Source organism: Pipistrellus kuhlii, unplaced genomic scaffold (assembly GCF_014108245.1).
Source record: "Pipistrellus kuhlii isolate mPipKuh1 unplaced genomic scaffold, mPipKuh1.p scaffold_m20_p_15, whole genome shotgun sequence".
NCBI lineage: Eukaryota > Metazoa > Chordata > Mammalia > Chiroptera > Vespertilionidae > Pipistrellus > Pipistrellus kuhlii.
In genome coordinates, this window is record NW_023425460.1 from 39,043,955 (window position 1) to 39,063,742 (window position 19,788).

The following is a 19,788-nucleotide window of genomic DNA, read 5'->3' on the forward strand; positions in this document are numbered from 1 at the left end:
TAGTTCCCTGCCTTGGGAAGAATTAATAATGAAATAGGTGACGTCTGTCATTCCACTCATGTGTTTAGATTCACCTACTTTAAGAATGCAAGTCCAGCAGCATTCTTACCACGTTCATAAGCTTCAGATTTTGAGAATCAAGTGTACATGAGCAGTTCAATATCACCCAGTTGAAAGTATCCTAGAATGCTGTGATCGCAACAGGCCATTAATGGGGTTTACTAATAGAGGCAAAGATGTATATCTTAATACTCATGATTACAGATGCCAATTATTTTTCCCATGGCTGGTAGTGCTCAGTGTTTGGAGCATGAGCCCTAGCAGCAAAGGGTCATGGGTTCGATTCCCAGTAAAGGGCAAGTACCCAGGTTGCAGGTTCAATCCCTGGCTGATGCTGGGGCACATGCAGGAGGCAACCAATTGATGTTTCTCTCTCTCTCATCCCACCTCCCTTCACTTCCACTCTCTCTAAAAGTCAATGTGAAAAATATCCTTGGGTGAAGATGAATAATAAAAATGAAAATGTAAAGATACCAATCTTGGACAGGATGGTAAAGCAGTTTTCCCATAAGGAACTAAGACGAACGTTTTCAGTCATCGAAAAGGAAAAAGATGTTTTAAGTAAAAACTATGATTTATAGAGAACATCCATTGATCTTTATTTGATTTGACAAAATAAGCATTATTAAAAGACAGTAACAAAATCTGAGCTCATCTTGAATCTGACAAATTAAGTTCTATAGTATGTAGAATATTACATAAGAAATACCAACTGAGGGGGAAACAGGACAGAAGCATCACATGCAGATGCTCCAGGAAAGGGGGAACGATATCTTCAAGTGAGGTCCATCGTGTGCAGTGCGTAGAATACCCTAGAAAAGATGCAACGGACTTACTTGGGTGAAGTGTTTTTTCCTTTTGGGGCGAGGAAGAGGTGGCCAAGAGGGGCAGAATTCAAAGGCATATGCAGAATGGCTTCTCCATTTCAAAATGTTTATAACAATATTTGGATCATGGCACTAGGGCACCTTTGAGGAAAAGAACACCTTAACCAGAGTAGGCTCATTGCATAATTCTGTAGTGATATGCACAATTTTCAAGTAATGGGGCGGACTTAAAGAATCGCTGGATTTTAACTGTGGCTATCTGTTCTTCTTCTCGCCCTCTGGGGCTTGCTCTGTCTCAGCATCACAGGGACACTTCTCCACGCAGTTTCGAGGGAACCACCCTCTGATTCTTGAGACACCTGAGAGAGAAAATTAAATTGGTGTGAAATAGTCGGGTACACTGCAATGACTTTACCAAGACCCCTAAGTCCTGTACTTCAAATTAATAAGATACTAGACTTTACATTTTCCCCTCTTTATCGTCTTTTATAAGCATAGTTTGAGTGGGGGAAAAATAAGGCTTTTAACTGCTTGCTCCTAACAAGCTAGAAACCAGGTATTTTTCCCAATTCTATTATTTGGAAAAGGAGCTAATGTGGTTCAGAACAGCCCCTAGGAGGAGTTGAGGGGAACTTCTCAATATGGGCATTCAGTTACCCATGTGTGATCGCAGGGTGTTTTTGGCAAATTGTCACACTCCATTTATGTCAGGGGTCTATCTTCCTTAGCCTTTGTGAATTTCCTTTTTAGACGTTTACTAACATATAAATGTCTTTATCAAGGTTGCCTAAGGTGTCATTGGGGATTAATTTATGTTTAACCCAGTGTTTTCAAAAGAGCATCCTAGGTTAATCTTTACTCTAGTAGTAAAAGGGAACAATTTGAATGTGTGAATATAGATTCATTAATGTTAACAAATGTTAACCACTCTGGTACATAAAGTTTAGAGTGAGAGAGGCACTGTGTGTGGGGGGGTGTGGGCAGATACTATGGGGATGTTCATTCAAAGTGGGAGTGCCCGGCCAGTGTGACTCAGTGGTTGAGTGTCAACCCATGAACCAAGAGGTCACTGGATCAATTCCCAGTTAGGACACAGGCCCTGGTTTCAGGCTTGATCCCCAGCAGGGGGCATGCAGGAGGCAGCCAATGGATGTTTCTACCTCTATTCCACTCCCTCTCTCCCTAAAATCAATAAAAAATGTATTTAAAAAAAGGGGGTGGGAGGGGAGGAGCACATGGCCTAGGCGTTTGGCACACAGGCTCTGGAGCCAGATAGCTTGGCTCTACTTCAGTTCCCTCGTCAATAAAGTGTAAGGGATCATGCTGACCGCAGAGGGCTGATGGGAAGTGCCTGTCCCACAGTTAGGCATGAGTTCCAATGTTAGCTCTCATTAAAAAGTCCCAATAAATTGCAGTGTTATGGAGAACTAACATAATACAAGGAGCTTCTTTCTGTTGTTTAGTGATTGACGTGCTCTTCTCTTTAGTTCCCCTAACACATGCGATATGGGATTGTTTAATAAAGTTATTCCTGGGACATTTGAAATCATTGCCAGCAGTCTTGTCCTTCCATTTTCATACCTTCTATAAAGGAATCATCAAGAATTTTGTCTCCATACAACCAGTATCTGAAATATTTAAAAGATTCAAGTTACTTTTTAGGTCAATTTTGTCATTAAAGAGGCAGCACAGCGCTTTCTGCCACTCACCGTAACCCTCTCGTGGCCAAAATGAACTCCCCTTTCCGCAGCCGTATCCGAGGCTCTTCCGTGCATGGGCTCGTGAAGAAGGTCTTGATTCCTTTATTCAAAGGACAGCAGGCACCACTGTAATCTTCTATGACTTTATAGCGAACCTGTCACCGTGAGCAGGAGAACAATTTAACCTTTACTCATCATCTCTGCTTTCTCTAGTTCGAATTGTAACTGTTAAAGGTAGACCCAGAATATCAGGTGACAAGTCTTTCCCTCCCAACTTGCTACCCATCCTGTTCCCCCAGAGGAGGCAGCTGATGTTTCTAGTTCTCAAGGCATTGCTTCCCCTTCCTTTCGAGCGCACAGCTGAGAATTAACTCTAGAGAGAGCCGTCCCATCGGGCTTTCTGCAGAAATGGCCTTGTTCCCTGTCTGTGGTGTCCAGTGTGGGAGCCAGCAGCCACATGCAGCTACTGAGCACTTCTAATGTGGCTGGTGCAACCAAGGGACTGCATTTGTTATTTTACTTCATTCGTGGCCAGTGGCCATCATATTATACAGCATTACTGTAAGGATGGGTTTCATACTAGCACGCTATATAGAGGCACATTATTTTCCTGTTGGCAATATAAACTGACTAAATTCCCTCCAAACCTCCAGGGCAAACTATCTAAATGAAAACAAAAGTGAGTTGCATTAAATTTCAACAAACATTTTAAGAAATATTATTTAATAAAAGCCAACAGTTGTCAGCTACGCAAAGGCAATTTTAAAACTATAAGCCTAACCAAAAAAAAGAAAAAAAGAAAAGAAAAAAAATGGTATTATTGCAAAATAATTACTTACACTTCTTACTCTTTTATCCGCTTTTTGTTTCAACTGCTCTATCTGGAAGATACAAAAATAAAAAGCATCTTATCTCAATGTTGATATCAGAGGTTCATGACAAACTCTCAATTTCCCATCATCTCTTAACTGCTGACAATTTAAAGGCCACCTGTGTTTTCGTGGCCTGTAGAGAAGGCCCTATGACTAAGAACAGGGGCTGAAGCAGGGCTTTCTTCTCAGTATTCTCTCACTAACTTTTTCTGTGGGTATTTGCAGACACGCCCTGTGGCCCCGGATCAGGGAGATGTGCTCTCTGCCCTCTCGGAACTCCCAGACCAGTACCCAAGGTGACAATGACATACAGATTCACGGTTCTTTAGAGACGCAGTAGGAAGCCCACAAAATTCATCAAAAAGAGGCTCAGCTGAACATCATCACTACGTCTCACTGACTCCCTTTCTTCCACTTATTCATGGACGCTGTTGGGAAAGTAAATAAAGTACACAGTCTCTATCCGAGTCATGACAAGTAAAGCTAAAGATAGAAGGTACGATAATTAAATAAAAGTATGAGACCTCATGGGCTACTACACAAGAGTATAAGACTAAGTGCCCAGTCCAAACGAGTATAGGGTGCAGAGGCTGGACTAGGGAAGAGGTGGGACTGAAACCAGCTTCAATCAAATTCAACAGAGAGGAGATCATGAGATAGAAAAAAAACAGCAGGCAAATCAAGTGGCAGGAACCTGTAAGTTGTTTATTGAGTACACTCGGCTGACTAGTAAAGACGATTCCTGTTTGGAAGTAGCTGGAAGGTAGCTTTAGGCCAGATATTATAAAACCAGGTTAAGGAATCAGGACTTTCTCTCACAGATATGGAGAGTTAAGGAGAGATTTACATAAAAGGAGAGGTATGATACAAAGAATTCTTAAGATTATTAACTTAGATTCATTTTGCCACATACTGAAAAAAATTTTGTATTAATTTTACTATAAATGACATCTGAGTTAAGGGAAAGTTAAGGGGAAGAAGGTGAGGCAAAGAGGAAAGATTATTGGAACAAACACACTCACTGTTAAGCTGTACTGGTGACAGCCTTCTCTGACTGGCCACTCCAGTCCATCTCCTTCTGGAACCCCTGACCAGGTAAACACCTGCTTAAAGTTCTTCCATCGACTCCCCGTGTCATAAGGAAAAACGAAGACTTCATCTAGCTGATAATATTGAATTCGATCTTTAGCCTGTGGATAACAAAGATGGAAGATGTCTTAAATGGCTTTTAGTAATATGCTACTGAGAACATTTATTCCTCTAATTCGTATCACTCTTAAAATACTTCCTCCTTGTTGTGATGTCAGTGTACACACTAAGAGCTAAACAAACTTATCACAATATTGGAAGAACTTGACACACAACACCAACCTCTTATGAGAACATTTGCAAAATGACAAATGGGGCTTATTTAGGAATAAATAAGCTTATTAAGGAATAAATTCAGAAGTGCATATTAAAAGTTAGTAACTTTATTCCATATAGAAGAAATTCTAAATGTTCCTGCTGTTCAGCAGAACAGAAAAATCCAGGTATAGAGCAGAGATTCAGACAAACAGCTTTAAGGGGCAGCGGGTTTTATTCAGGATGGAGGACTGTTACGTGGAGGCACTAGACTGCAATGGTTGTATCCTGGGTTCCAGTGACATCTGTGGGAATGGCCAGGAAAGGTGTAACAGGGAAGTCATAATTTTATGCAAATTATTTTTAAAAACTAGCACATCTTTCAGTTTTTATACCACTACACATGTATACTTACTTATATTTGCATTTATGTGTACATTTTATGCATATACATAAATATTTGAGTTGTATATATTCCAGGCATTTAAATGGTTAGCTTTAACTTAAGGCAATACTGGCTTAGAATCTTAAGTTCCACTGACACCTAGTGGTATAAAGATACATTCTTTATTCCTACAATAAGTGAACACAGTTGAAATTTGTTGTATAAATTTTAGTTTGTGATAATTTCAATAAATTTTCTGTAAACTTAATACAATCATTTGTTTGAATATTTTAACCAGCAGCAAAGCACCAATTTAAAAATAATTCCTAGGTTTATCATGGCACTTTAAAAAGAGTACTAGAGGCCCGATGCATGAAATTCGTTGAAGAGTAGGCCTCCCCCCCCCCCTCCCCCCACGCTGACCCGGGCTTCCCTTGAAGCCCTGGCTTTGTCTGGAAGGTTGTCCTGAAGGATGCCATCTAATTAGCATATTACACTTTTATTATTATAGAAGACTAGAGGCCTGGTGCACAAAATTTGTGCACAGGGGTGGGGGTGGGTCCTCAGCCCAACCTGCACCCTCTCCAATCCAGGAGCCCTGACAGCTTGGGTCCACTCCCCATGGTTCTCTGCTTTCTGCGGGGCCTAGCCCACTGCCCAAGGCTCTCCGTGGCCTAGAGGCTCGCTGCAGCTGGGGTGGGATGCTTGCCTCGTCACCACAGTGATGATGCAAGCATTCCGCCCCGGCCACTTCGTGCACTGCCCATTGGCCCTCCACGGCCAGGGCAGGACACTTGCCTCATTGCTGCAGAGACGAAGCAAGCATTGCGCTAGGGCTCTCACACTGCCCGCTCTCAGCAGCACCCCCCTCTCCCCCCCAGGACTAGGCGACTACAGCAGGGCTCAGGGGACTGGGCGACACCATCTTGTGGCTATGGGCACCGCCATCTTTGTGACAGAGTGATGGTTGATTTGCACATTACCCTTTTATTAAATAAGATTGGCCATAAGCAAAAACACTATTAATCAAATGTCAATCTAATTAGAAATGATACTTTAAAATACTTTATTATCAAGGGAAAGTATTTTAAGGAAAAGCTTCTTATAGTCAGAGGTGATATTGATGCTAATTCAATTAAAAAAACTATCAACCTGTAAAATGTATGAGTTTACCAAATTGTATAAATCAATCCCCACTCAAATTCAATGTGTGGCTCTAGACTCTTCAGCATCTCAGAATGTATGAGAAGCATAGTTTTGTGGGAGTTACATTAAACCAGGGATGAATCAAACTCTGTCTTCTATATTTACCTTTTATATGGCATGAAAATGACTTAAGGAAGCCATTTGGTAGCCAAATTTTCACTTCTAGGCATTTGTCAGTTAATCTGGTCTATTAGTTAAATCAGTTCTTTAATGATACTGAGGAAAACAAGCATTAAATACCTTTTCTTCAATCCATGATTCAATAGAAGTTTGGTTTCTGAGAATTATTTTTATCTGAAAATTAAATAGTAGACAGCAAAATTTTATACTGGAACTTTGGTTCATTAAAGATTATTATTTTCATACCAACCAACCCTATGAGATAGTGTTTATTGCTACATTCCATAGATGAAGATGCCAAGATAAAGGTTTAGTAACAGTGTGGTCACCTGATTCAAAAACTTTTTTTCTTAACCACTATACTACAACACCTCTCAAAATAAAACCCATAAGCAAATCTAAATATATTTTAATAATAATTCATGATTTTTAAGGATTATCTTCTGAATAAAGTTTCCAGAGAACTAAAACGCTGACATAATCCATTCAATCAATACGTAAGTGTATTTTGCTATTAAAATCTCATCACTGTTTTAATAAACCTTAAATATATTATTAATCTACTTATTACAAGTGACTCATTTCAGTCAACCTAGGTATTCTGCTTGCCTTAAATATATTCAGTCCAAATTCTATTTGATTTTCCTACATATAACTAATTCTATTTACATAGGTTTTTACACTACAGAATCTTAGTTTATTTCTAACATGACTTATAATTATAAGCATTGGGAAAAATAATCAAAGAAGCTGATCACAGGCTTGTAGAAACATGAAGTATAACCCAAATCAGCTTACTTTAAACTAAGAGTTGAAAAAGGATTAGGTGATACATCAAAGCTGTCCTCATTACAAGCAGCCCCAATAACTCGACAGCTTTTAGCCAGAAGTGACCGAGGAACGTACCTGGATAAAAAACAGCATCCCAACGGCTATGGTTGTTCCTAAAGCTAATCCCAAGGCAAACAAGGTGGCAGCAAATGCAGCTAATCCAAAGGGAATGATTGGAAGAGGATCTCTCCGGGCTGCACTCATATCAATCTTGACCGTGTTCCACCCAAAGGAGAGCTGCAAACAACACAGGCTCGAAAAACTGGGTTGCCATAATTAGGGGTATCGAACTCAAGCAGAGAAGGGGCCAAAATCTAAAATCCAGCCTAAATCGCGGGCCGAATGGTTTACTGAACAGCCATAAACTGTCATTGTGATGGAAACGCAGCGGAGTGCAGTGATGACAGCGCGGTGCGGGCCACATTGCAAGGCCTGGCGGGACGGATTTGGCCCTCGGGCCTTGTGTTTGACACATGTGCCATAAATGGTTAGGCTACTGTAATAATTTGAATAAAATGATGATCAACAAATGGTAGCTTGAAATTGTGGCCAAAGCAAACACAGTTGTTTTAATTAACACTGTGGCTTGAACTCATACTGACTCATTCATACACCATGTCATTCTTAGTTATTCTCAAATGTTATTTTTGGGGGGTTGTTTTTCATGGCACCCTCAAAAGGTGTTAGGCATACCCCGCAAACATTAATTTGCATTTACAACACTAAGATCACCAATTTAGACGCTAATCTAAGTTGTAGCTGTGTCTCCCTCTCCTCCTTGCTTGTCTGTATTTACAGTAATCTTCCACAGCAACAAAGACAGCCTGGGATTCAGCTGTTTCTTCCCTCATGTTCCACAACCAGAGGTGAAAAACTGGCAAAATGCAGGCAAAAATGTGGTGTACAGCTGTGTATTGCCTGGCTTGCAAAATGTTTTAAAATGCCTAGTTAGGTACCCACATTTAAAAATCAGGAAACTTCACATTTAAAAGAAAAGATTTTTTCTTCTTGTAAGATCTAGCATCACTGGATTCTCAAGCATGAAAAGCTGGCTGAAATGGAATATGGGTTGTCCTCTCTGTGACAGGCATGTTCCCCAGTGTGCCACAGTCCCAGAAGGGCTGTGTCCCTCATTTACCTTGCAGACCTCTTTAGGGCATTGAATTTGTGCCCAATGAACTTTATCTTATGACTAGCTGCCTATAAATCAACTCAATCTGTTGCACAGGGCATTCTATCCATGAGCCACATTCTAGGGCAGCAGTCGCCAACCAGTGGTCCAAGGACCATTGGTTCAAGGACCGTTGGTGTTCCATGAGGTCCGAAAGGTTGGTGATCGCTGCTCTCGGGCACTGGAATTAGAAATGAAAATAACTATAATTTGTCCCCTGGATGGAATGGAAAAGGAAAGCCCTCGTGTTGTCTTTTCTTATTGTACTTTTTTTGCCCTCCTAATTATTCTTACTATAGCTACCAAGTTTGAAATTTAGTAAGTACATACACAGCCGTGGTTGGTGTGGCTCGGTTGGTTGGAACATTATCCCGTACACCAAAAGGTGGGGGGTTTGATCCCTGGTCAGGGCAACTACAGGAAGCAACTGATTGTTGTTTCTCCTTCTCTATCCCCTTCTTCTCTCTGGAATCAATATACAGTCAAACCTTGGTTTTTAATCAACTCCCATCTCAAACAATTCGATTCTCAACCTGACAACCCTTTCATGTGGATACTTGTATGGTCAGTAACTCAACTCCCAGGCGAAAAATATAGGAGAGAATGCCAAAGTATGAGTCAGTTTACCCCTACAAACATCTCAGGAAATTGTGCTGTGAATATTTTTGTGTTTTTTGCTTTTGTTGTTGCTAATTATTAAGTTTTCATTTTTACTGTACATTTTATTTTGTTAAATTTTCATTTATATTTAATGTCTTTTTTTGTTTTAAAGTGTTTATATATTAAATAGAATTATATTGGACATGTACTGTATATAAGAAAGGTTAAAATAGGGAATCATTTGGGGATCTGGAACGAATTAATTCAATTTATTATTCCTAATGGGAAAAAATGATTTGATTTTCAAACAGTCTTCTGGAATGAATTAAGTTTGAGAACTTAGGTTCCACTGTAAATAAATATACCAACAGAATAAAATAATTATCAATTCAACCAGAGCTAAGAAGGTGAATTTTCAGAAAAAAATAATCTTTCTCGTCTTAAAAATTAAGTTCTAATGCTTTTAAAAAAGGAATCCATGTAGAGGTAAAGCAAAATGTGTTTCCCCACCTAAATCATAGAAAACATATTTCCAAAAGGGACTCCATAAATAATTTTGATAAACTATTTAATCTGGCACGAATGACTTTATAACATCTTCACTTACCCGATTATAAAGCTGTGTATACATCGTCATAACAAAAATGAAGGCAGCATGAATACAGCCCAATGGTGCTAACAGGAGAAACAGTGTGAATGAAGCATGATTTTGGTAACCACAACAGTTGTTGATCCAAGGACAGTGATGGTCCATCTTCAGCACACACCTTACAAGAAACATTGACATAAAACATGAGGCAGGAAATCTTGTTGACTTGAAATAACTTTGGTCTTCAGAAGACCAAGCAGCCCTGGCTGTGGCTCAGATGGTTAGAGCATCATCCCATAAACCAAAAATGGTTGCAGGTTCAATTCCCAGTCAGAGTACATAACTAGGTTGTGGGTTCGATCCCTGGTTGGAACACATAAAGGAGGCAACCGACTAATGTTTTTCTCTCACATCGATGTTTCTCTCTCTCCTTTCCTCTGTCTCTAAAATCATTAAAAACATAGCTTCAAGTAAGGATTAAAAACAAAAAAAAAAAGACCTAGCAAATAGGAATCCAGCATGTTCATAAATAAAAAAGAAAAGAAATTATAATTCATGAAACAAAAAGAAACATCTTTATGAGTTTTTAAACAACTCTGAACAGTGACTTCTTTTAAATTCTAAACAGGGCAAGAAAGGGCAGGTTTTCAAACAGCTTCTGATGAAAAGATGTCTGCTCCTTATGAATTTGTTTAAAGAAGTCAGGAGGCCCACTGAGCGGTTCATTATAAAGAAATGAGTAGAGTTCCTGGCTTTCCTCCAGCTCTGAAATGCAGAGACTGAAGTGAAGTACAATAGAGACTCAACAAAATCACTTACAAATCTCCACTGGGGTTGATGGGACCTAGCAGATACGTGTGTAACTTCCTTCCTGTCCTCATCCTTTAGATGTGGAACCTCTAAGTTAATAAACAAGCCACTACTGAAAATAAGATGTGGTGTAATAAGCAAAATCTTACCGAGCTTCCTTCCCTTTTATTGCTAGAAAATTTCCTGTCCTCAAGTCAACTTTATTTGTCTCCACACTTCCCCTAAACCTCAATACTCTCATCAAAAGTTCTTAAGAAGTGGATATAGCTGCTCATTTTTAAAGGTTCTAGCTTATTTCATATTTTTATAGTGACTCAGTTTTCCTCTCAGTAAGTTTTGCATATTATCAATAAATACTGTGATAATAGGCACCTGGATTATTTATTAAATTTGTATAGTGTAAGTAAAAGTTAGTCAACTAAATAAAGGGGAAAAAAGCAGCTCTCCTCTATAATTAGACTCAGAACAATTCAAAAGCTAGTCAAGATGACAGTCAACAAGCACAGTTAATTTGTGATCTATGGCAACAATTTGCAGGTATGACTTTCAACCATGCTCTTGTTAATCTGTACTTTTCTAGAAAAGTCTTTTCACATATAACAAAGGGGATTTATTATCAGAATTGATGATTTAAGAATAATATGGAGATTATGGACACAAGTATTTTGACAATATTGTTTATAAAGTAGCCACCTTGCAGAGAATGAAATTAGGATTGACACAGAAGAAAGAACAAAAGACCCCTTGTCAAAGTGATCAGTCCCTAAAGTGAATGGCAAAGACAGACAGTACCTGTTACACTTTCGACAGTGATGTGACCGAGGTGCCTTGTATGCTTGGCAGACTTGACAATACTGGAGGTACATGCTATCCTGAGAATTTTCCTTGGCAGCAAAACATAAACAAAAAAACACATAAGATAACCAATCTATAATAATATGCTAATTCTATATGCTAATTAATAATATGCTAATATGCTATCTATAATAATATGCTAATTAGACCAGACAACCTTCTGGGCAAAGCCAGGTCTGTGAGGAAAGCCCGAGTCTCGGGTACCTGCCAGTGGCTGGAGGGGAGCCTGGGTCCTGGGTGTTTGCTGGCATCTTGGGGGGGGGGGGGAGGGGGGGAGGGGAGAAAAGGAAAGCCTACTCTTGCACAAATTTCATGCATTGGGCCTCTAGTCCTAAACAATAACAAGCCTTATGAATAAACTAGAGGCTCAGCGCACAAAATTTGTGCATGGGTAGGGTCCCTAGGTGTTGAGAGCCTATCTGGGCCTTCCTTCATTCTGTGCCGCCCCCTGGTGGTCAGCCCATGTCATAGCGAGTGATTGAACTCCCCCCATCTCCCGAGGGGACACTTTACATTTTAGCCTTATATACAGAGAGATGCTTTCCTATGGTTTAATTTTCTTTCATGAGAGGTGGTGGAAACTTATCTTACACTTTTAATCCTTTCATTTGAGTTAAAATATTTTTAAGTATAAAATTTCTGGTAACAGCACCACACCATCACTCTCCCAATTACCCAGAAGTCATTTTTAATTTCTCTTCCCTATGTGCCATCCTAGTCCATTACCACTGAGTACAGTTGGCTCTACTTATACAAAATCTTAGTAGAATTGAAGTTCAGGGAAAAAGGTAGCTGGCAACGTGGCAGGTATTTAGAGTAGGAGATTCAGACATCAGAGTTGATATTCATAATATTCCTATAACACAATTCTGATTATGTCAGATCTCTGCCTGAAGACCTCTAAGAACTCCCTATGGTCTAACAATTTCTCATGTGTTTGAGAATGTGTAATATTCTTCCATAATCTGCCTTTCTTCCAGCCTTCTCTGCACTACATAATCTGCCCATTGTTTCTGAATATGCACTCAACCTGAAATCCTGAAATGCCACATTCTGTGGAAATTGCCACTCTTCCCAAAGATTCCCAAATGAAAATGATCAGTTCCTTTTAACTTCACCAGCACTCATCATATTCTACTCTGTGTTTATTTTCTAAAGTGCCTTGGTTTTTCTCCTCAGTTACAAATAAAGATTTTTCAGAATATGAAAAATCTTTATTTAATACAGTACACTAGTATTTCTCCAATTTTAACATCATCTGGGATTTCACTAAATGCAGATTTTGACTCAGTTGAGTGGGGGCTCAAGATTCTGCTACCAAGGTTTGTCCCTCAACCAAAAATATAGAAATTCATAAGCATAGACTTTCTAAAAATTTTAAAGACCCATAAATTGATTCATACTGTACTTCCCAATCTTCACTGCAATGATTTTAAAACTTTATGACTTAAACCAACAGTTTCTAAAGTTTTTCTCAGTTCTGGGAATGTTAATTTCATGTAAAAAGATTATAGAACCAAACTACCTTGTGAAATCATAAATAAGTGCATGTGATACGCATTGTTTCCTAAACTTATGACCATGATCTCATCACCACCCCTCCATGATCATTTTATTTTTTCTCAATGCAAGACAAGTATTCAATGAAAATGCTCTGGGAAATACCGATTTAGATCAATATTTCAAAATAGGCATGAAATAAATAATCTAAGCTTTAAATGACCAGTAATTGCAATGCACTTAGTCCCTATTACAGCAAAAAAAGCAGAGTGTGTTAGATATTATTGGTTAGAAGATAAGGCAAAAACTAAATTATCATTAGGTTATCATTAGAATTCATCATCTAAATTCTAAAGCGATCTTTTTCTTACCGGTTTCCACCCGAGAGGGACAAAGCCAGGACCAACAAACATGGCATTGAAGTAATTATAAAGAATCATGACAGTCCAGTTTATCAACATGATGAAATTCACGCTTCCTCCAGTTGTATGTAAGGGCCAATACCACAACACAGAGTCAATCATGGCCATCGTAGAACATATTGCTATGACACCGAGGGCTATAATGGGCCCCCAGTGGCACAGTCTCTTTAATTCTTGGAGATTTTCAAACTTGATAACTGAGCAGAAGGTACCCATGTTGGTGAGGAAGAACGTCTTCCTATCTTTAAAGAAGTATAGATTTCCTTTTTTTGTGCACACATATCCATGTGCCACAAGTCCACGTGTGTTCCTTAGCGGTCATGTCTTCAGTCTGTGCGATGTGAATGCAGATTATGCCATGTTCACTGTTACATGCTCAGAGCTCTTCATCTGAACTAGGAGAATCCAGTATCTTGGGTTGAAACCCAATCTAAAGAAAACAAAATGAGAAAGTTCAGTAAAAAAATTTATTACATACTAGACTTAACTCTGATAACCACCTAAACAAAATCGTCTCACCAGTGCACTACCATGATAGCTTGTCAAATGTGAAAAACAAACATCCAACCAAAACATCTATTTTTATCTTATCCAAAATAGGGTTCAAATCTAAATGGCATGTAAACTGATTGTCTGGAGACTGTGATTATCCAACGTCTAGTGAATGGCTTTAGGAGACAAAGATTTTCGAGCTGGGAAGCAGAGATTTAGCTATTCTAATCCAGCTTCCTTACAGAAAAGAAATTGGCTTGGAGAGCCTGGTGATTAAATTCAGGTCAAATGTAAGAGCTTAACCAAGCCATTCGACTCCCTTTGGAGTTCTAAACTATCTCTTACCCAGTCTCGAATTAAGTCAAGTATGAGCCAGACATGGTTCACATTATTTGCCTGTGGTTGCCCCAAAACACCAACGTAAGGGCCTATTTGGGCCAAATGTAAGGAAGCGAGAGAGTGAAAGCAAAGATCATTGCAAGGAGAGGAGAGAGAACTGTGTGTGAAATCACGACTGGGGGCGTTTATGAAAAAAAGAACATGAATGAGAATATTTCAGAACAAAAGAGGAGGAAGTTGCCTCCGCAGCGAGATCCGGGGAGCTTTGGAGACGGGTATTCCTGATGGAACTGCAGTGGATCAAGGGAAGAAGCTCTAAGGTGTAGGGTAATAAAGACTTCCACGCAACAGATGCCGCTGCCTCGTGCCTCAGTTTCCCGCCTGTGTCATGGAGTGGAGTTCTTAGAAATCCTCGCTCAGGGTAGGCACATCCTGGTCAGCGTGGCTGGTCCCAAAGCACTAGAGATTCTGGCCACACTCGGGTGGACCGGAGACCGCCAAAGTGATGGTTACACCTGCAGCCTTGGTTACAGACTCCCACCTCGGTCTGGTCCTTGATGCCCGCTCCTGGGCCATCGCATTTCCGGAGCGATCTGGGCTTACCCGGAACACATTATCTCCTTCTCGAGTAACTTCAGCATGAGTACCTCAGTCCAGAACAAGCAGAACGCAAATTCTGGTTGCTGGAGGCTGGAGTGCGGGACCCGAGACCACAAGTCGGTCTCCGCCGGGCGCTTTTGCCGCTGGAATCCCGCTCTGGCCCGGTGCGCAGTCTCCTTGACAGTCACTTCCGGGAAGTTCGCCGCATCAAACTTCCCCCCGGAAGCACGCTCCCGTGACCTGTACCTTGGAGCGCTGGAGCCGCTTCCACGACGTGGAGGGGTTAAAAAAATCTTTCAGGAATTCCTTAGAAGACGACTACTTTGAAAGGGCTCTTGCAGGCACTAATTAAAGTACTTTTCCTTAGAGCATTTTGTTCATGTGGAAGCCAGAAAGGGAACTGAAAAAGCGTACCGACCCAGTTTCCGGGGGGACCGAGATTGCGACGGACAACCAGGAAGCGGCAGGGCTGGGAGCTGTCTCCGGCTCTCCGTTCTGATCTCCAGGGCAGGTCCCAGGGTTCGTAGACTGCGTTCCCCGGTTCCGCGCTCTCCCTGCCGCGACCTAGGCTCCGGCCTGGCCCGTCCCTCCGGAGCCGCCATGTCGTCCGACTTCGAAGGCTTCGAGCAGGACTTCGCGGTGCTCACTGCAGAGATCACAAGCAAGATCGCCAGGGTCCCCCGACTGCCCCCAGGTGAGAGCCCTGTCCTGCTGGGGTGGCCCGCGGAGGGTGCCGGCGATGGAACGCGTCTGCACTAGGGTGCCTCGTAGGCGCGAGGCTGGGGTGAGGGGGTGCTGGGGCCCTCCCGCGATGGAGCTTGTGACTTGGTTGACAGCTCAAACTGGACTCCGAGGCGCAGTAGTCAGACCCCGAGCTGGGCTCTGGGGTGCAGTAGAAAGAGCCCTTCTGGGCTCCAGCCTGTACTCCGCCGCTAGATTACTTGCATACTCTTTTTTTAAAAAAAATATTTTATTGATTTTTTTTACAGAGAGGAAGAGAGAGGGATAGAGAGTTAGAAACATCGATGAGAGAGAGGCAACGATCAGCTGTCTCTTGCACACCCCTTACTGGGGATATGCCCGCAGCCAAGGTACATGCCCTTGACCGGAATCGAACCTGGGACCTTTCAGTCCGCAGGCCGATGCTCTATCCACTGAGCCAAACCGGTTTTGGCATACTTGCATACTCTTGGAAATGTTTCTCTGAGTCTTGCTTTTTGTTTTGTTTGTTTGTTTTGTTTTTTGTTTGTAATATATAGGGATGTGAGAATGTTCAAAAAGAATGAATCAATGCACAAAGATGAGGGGGCGGGGGGGGGGGGTCTCACGTTGTTTATTATATTAGTAATGACAGTGGTATTAAATGCAGCAAAACAGGATTAAGAGCCATGGTGCCTAATCCCACTCTGCTACTTAGAACTTTTGGCATTTAGGCAAGTTTCTTAACCTCTTTCAACTTTCCTTCTTGGTAAATGGAGAGAATTGTAGGGTTGTTGGGAAGATTAAATTATTTCACATATGTAAAGTATTTCTGCTACTATCATTAGTATTTTTTCGTAGCCCCAAACCCATTTATTATTTCTCATTCTCCTGGAGGTGAGGGGGACCATACCCCAATGTTACAAAAAACTTGGTACAGAACATTTTCTCTCACGTTTAAAATTCCACAACTTCCATCCAGACGTGTTTTTTATTTTTGAGCTGTTTATTTTTGTTTGTTTTTTAGCACATCTTTCTTTTATGCTAGACTGTCAACTATGTGAATGCGGAAATCACTAGTATGTTTGATTCATTGGCATTTATTTAGAAGGGGCTGAGATCAGATGATTGAATAAGGAAATATATAAATGTGATATTTTGTAATTTTTAATTGATTTCAGAGAGGAAAAGAGAGATAAAAATATCAATGATGAGAGAGAATCATTGATCAGGGGCCTCCTTGCCCCACACTGGGCATGGAGCCTGCAACCAGGGCATGTGGTCTGACAGGAAATCAATTGTGATCTCCTAGTTCATAGGTTTACCTTCAATCATTGAGCCGCCCAGCCGGGCTATTTTTGTAAGACATTGTTTTAGGATTTACCTTTCTTTAAATACAGATTTAATTTGAAGAGGTAGTTTGCAGATAGGATTGTTACTTTTTGGTTTAGTTGTGTTAGGGAAATTGAAGTATTAGGATGCTAGATTTGGTCCTCCCTTAGCTCTGGGTGTAAAGTATGGGGAAAGGAGCTTTCATTGACATAAGAACTGGTACGTAACTTCACTGTCTCACCTTGTTGGTCAGTCCTTGAGGCCAATAATAATTTCCCCTGGACCTAAGTTGTTATTCCTCTTCCCTTTCCCTCCCCTCCCCCCAAACTTATGTGTTTATAAATAATATTTTCCTTTATTTCTTTGTTTTTTCTTCCCCTACCTATTTTTCTATTAATAGGGATATTTGCTTGAAGCCAGGATCTCTGAACTTATACCCCACTCATCTCCTGAAGTCCCAGTTAGTTCTGCAGGAGATGGATGATGTCCTAAAGAGGTTTTTGAGTCCAAGTGAGGGAACAAGAGGAGAGACCCAAGATAGCATATACTTCCAAGCTCTGCTGCCCCAGAGATTTTTGTGGAGAAAGTCGCTGATCACCTTGCCTCTTCTCTTCAGTTCTGTTTTTCTCCACTGCCCAAGATCATCTTGATTTTTGTTGTCTTTGCTATTGGAGATTCCTTCCTTTGACTTCAGCCCCAGAGCCTCAGAATATGGGGATTTGTGGTTTCAGTTAGATTTGTTCTCCTTTTAAATTGTAATATAATAGTTTTAGCAGTAGAAACACTTTTTGTTGTTGTTGTTTGAGAGAATTGCTTTTGTACTGGGAAGCTGTGTTATAAAGTAATAAAATCATCCCTGAGTTCAAAGTTGTAAAAACTATTTCCAAGAATTTGTTTTTTCTTGTCTTTAAATTTTAATGTAACCATTCTTGCCACACAGAAGGAAACATTGGGATTAAGTATCTTAAAAAGAAAGCTGTAATTCTCCTTAGCTCTCCGATACTGTGAGGCTCAAACACAGCAGATATATCGAAATTGAAAGGAGACTGTGTGTCTGGCACTAGAAGAATGCTTGCTGACTTAAATAATTGAATACTAGTTATTCCTAAAAATGCAGTTGTTTCCCTTCTAATAATTACTTGTACTTGCTTTCTTTATAATCTGTTTCTAATTGATAAATAGGAAAAAAAAAGAAATTATATCTAGGTAGTAATGAATTTCAGATGTATGTCTATGAACTGACTGAAATTAATATGGCAAAACAGTATGATTAAAAGGTAACTATAATATCTTTCTCTGGGCATTATTGGTGGTTGACCCAGAGGAGAGGAATTGTAATTTACTTCATTTAAAAAGGTTAAAAGTTGGAGCTAACTTCTTAGTCAAAGCAATTCATTTTTCAACGTATTAACTTATTTAAATTGAAGTCGAGTGAGTAGGACTGATGGCAATGAAATCACTCTGCTGTGCATGTACAATCTATTAAAGTGCTACTTCCAAAGAGAATAGAAAAGAATGACTATTTTAAAACTTTATTTTAAAACAGAAATTTGACTGCTCTGTGCTATGTTTTCAACAATAAAAAGACTTTGCTCTTACACTAAAGTGTTTGAATCTTAACTAACTTTATAAATTGGACTAACGAGATGGATCAGTCCATTCTTAGGTAATGCTCTATGGCACTGTTTTTGACATTTGGTTTTAATGATAGTGTTCTGTGGTAAAGCCAGGGAAATGGATGAGTGGAAACCATTACTAATACTAACCATAGAGTTCTTCCCCCTCTGGGGATGAATTCTAAGTTAGCAGGACTATATATAGGTGTGGAGGTCCCATTACAACAGGCAGGCTTCCCGAAGGACCTAATGGAATGTTCTCTTGCGGTTAGTTGCATACCTCACCATTCACTTTGTGGCTGTAAATCAGAAATGCCAAGAAAGGTATTATGGCAAATTGGTTAAGAGTCACACATGGCATCAGATCTGTCGAGAGTCCCAGTTCTGCTACTCACCAGATGTGCAATTTTGGGCCAGTTGCCTTGTCTTTCTAAGCCTGCTTCCTCCATCTGTAAAACTGTGGAAGAAATGGGTATTAGTTTCAAAGTTACAGTGTTGTAAAAATCAGATGAAATAAAACATGTGACATACTAGCACATTTTTTCCTTCAGAGAAAATACAGGAATTAGCCATTAGTGATGAATGTTATTGCTACTGCTGAAAGGACTCAGCTCCTCAGACTTCGTTATATTAATTGAACTTTTAAAGGAACCTTGGGCCTCAATTCTTGCTTCCTGTCTGTGCCAAGACTAGAGTGAGATGAATCTTTCTGGATGGACACCTACACTTGAAAGGAGACCAATGATCAGGGGTTTTGGGATATGACATTGGAATTGGATTTTAACTGGCTATTAAGGAGGGAGTCGGGGAGTGGTGGGGTCAGAGGAACAATGGTGGTTAGAGGATGGGCTGAGGAAGAGGGTGCCCAGCAGAGGACACAGAGATGGAAGTGAGTGTTCAGGAGAGTCACAGAGTCAGGGTGTCGCTGAAGCCAGGAGAGGAGAAAGTGATGGGATGGGAGGAGCATAATGGAAGATGCCTCAAGATTGAATAAAAATAGAACCAAGGAATGTCCATTAGTTTGTGCAAACAAAGGTCAATAGTCTTGAGAGAGTCACCTCAGTAGGAAGGTGGGGTGTGTGTGTGGGGGGGGGAGTACACGGAGGAATGGGGGAAGAGGGAGGGAAATGTGACTGTAGCTGGAAGGAGAGAGATGTTAGTAGCAAAAGGGATGAGATCAAGGGGGGCTTCTTGTTTTGTTTTCCTTTGTTAATGAGAAATGCTGGTGTCCCTTAGTCCTGGAGGTCCGTGGCATGGGCTGGAGTACATGCAAAAAATCTATGTATGTGATAGCCACAAGATTAAATAAAAATTATCTCTCTCCACTTGGTGTTGACTGTCCTTCTGAAGGGCTTTTTAGCTCTTAGGTGTTATACCCATCTCAAGCTTCACAACAGAAAGTCTGTTGTATGAGTCAG

At 40.5% G+C, this 19,788-nt stretch overlaps 2 protein-coding genes across 16 annotated transcripts in view; one reads left to right on the plus strand and one right to left on the minus strand.

The window, feature by feature from the left end:
• Positions 1-634: 634 nt before the first annotated feature.
• ZDHHC6 (zinc finger DHHC-type palmitoyltransferase 6) lies at positions 635-14,888 on the minus strand. Of its 8 annotated transcripts, none has more exons than XM_036439065.2 (11): positions 14,727-14,888; positions 13,242-13,722; positions 11,308-11,399; positions 9,724-9,883; positions 7,421-7,582; positions 6,635-6,688; positions 4,482-4,649; positions 3,427-3,468; positions 2,597-2,742; positions 2,469-2,515; positions 635-1,246 (listed from the first exon to the last, which is right to left on the minus strand). In XM_036439065.2, the coding sequence occupies exons 2-11, from the start codon at positions 13,506-13,508 to the stop codon at positions 1,143-1,145; spliced, it is 1,242 nt and encodes a 413-aa protein (XP_036294958.1). In that variant the 5' UTR covers positions 13,509-13,722; positions 14,727-14,888; the 3' UTR covers positions 635-1,142. The 8 variants fall into 8 exon arrangements, with proteins under 8 accessions (XP_036294958.1, XP_036294956.1, XP_045438042.1 ...); XM_036439063.2 differs by having other exon boundaries at positions 14,665-14,884; XM_045582086.1 differs by lacking the exon at positions 14,727-14,888 and adding an exon at positions 14,468-14,486.
• A 142-nt stretch (positions 14,889-15,030) lies between these two features.
• Positions 15,031-19,788, plus strand: part of VTI1A (vesicle transport through interaction with t-SNAREs 1A) — a 294,814-nt gene continuing 290,056 nt past the window's right edge. For all 8 annotated transcript variants that reach the window (XR_004988165.2, XM_036439077.2, XM_036439073.1 and 5 more), the window contains exon 1: positions 15,031-15,417. Coding sequence is in view for 7 of the 8 variants with exons in the window: in XM_036439077.2 (XP_036294970.1) it covers positions 15,324-15,417 (94 nt within the window). In the remaining variant the exon portion in view is untranslated. The remainder of the gene's footprint in view (positions 15,418-19,788) is intronic.

Excerpts from the sequence above, each read along its gene's own strand:
- ZDHHC6 (XM_036439065.2), bottom strand. The coding sequence starts at position 13,508 with ATGGGTACCTTCTGCTCAGTTATCAAGTTTGAAAATCTCCAAGAATTA. Across the intron at positions 11,400-13,241 it reads TCCCTCTCGGGTGGAAACCG|GAAAATTCTCAGGATAGCAT; the intron begins GTAAGAAAAAGA and ends TTTGCTGCCAAG. Across the intron at positions 2,516-2,596 it reads TTGGCCACGAGAGGGTTACG|ATACTGGTTGTATGGAGACA; the intron begins GTGAGTGGCAGA and ends TAAATATTTCAG.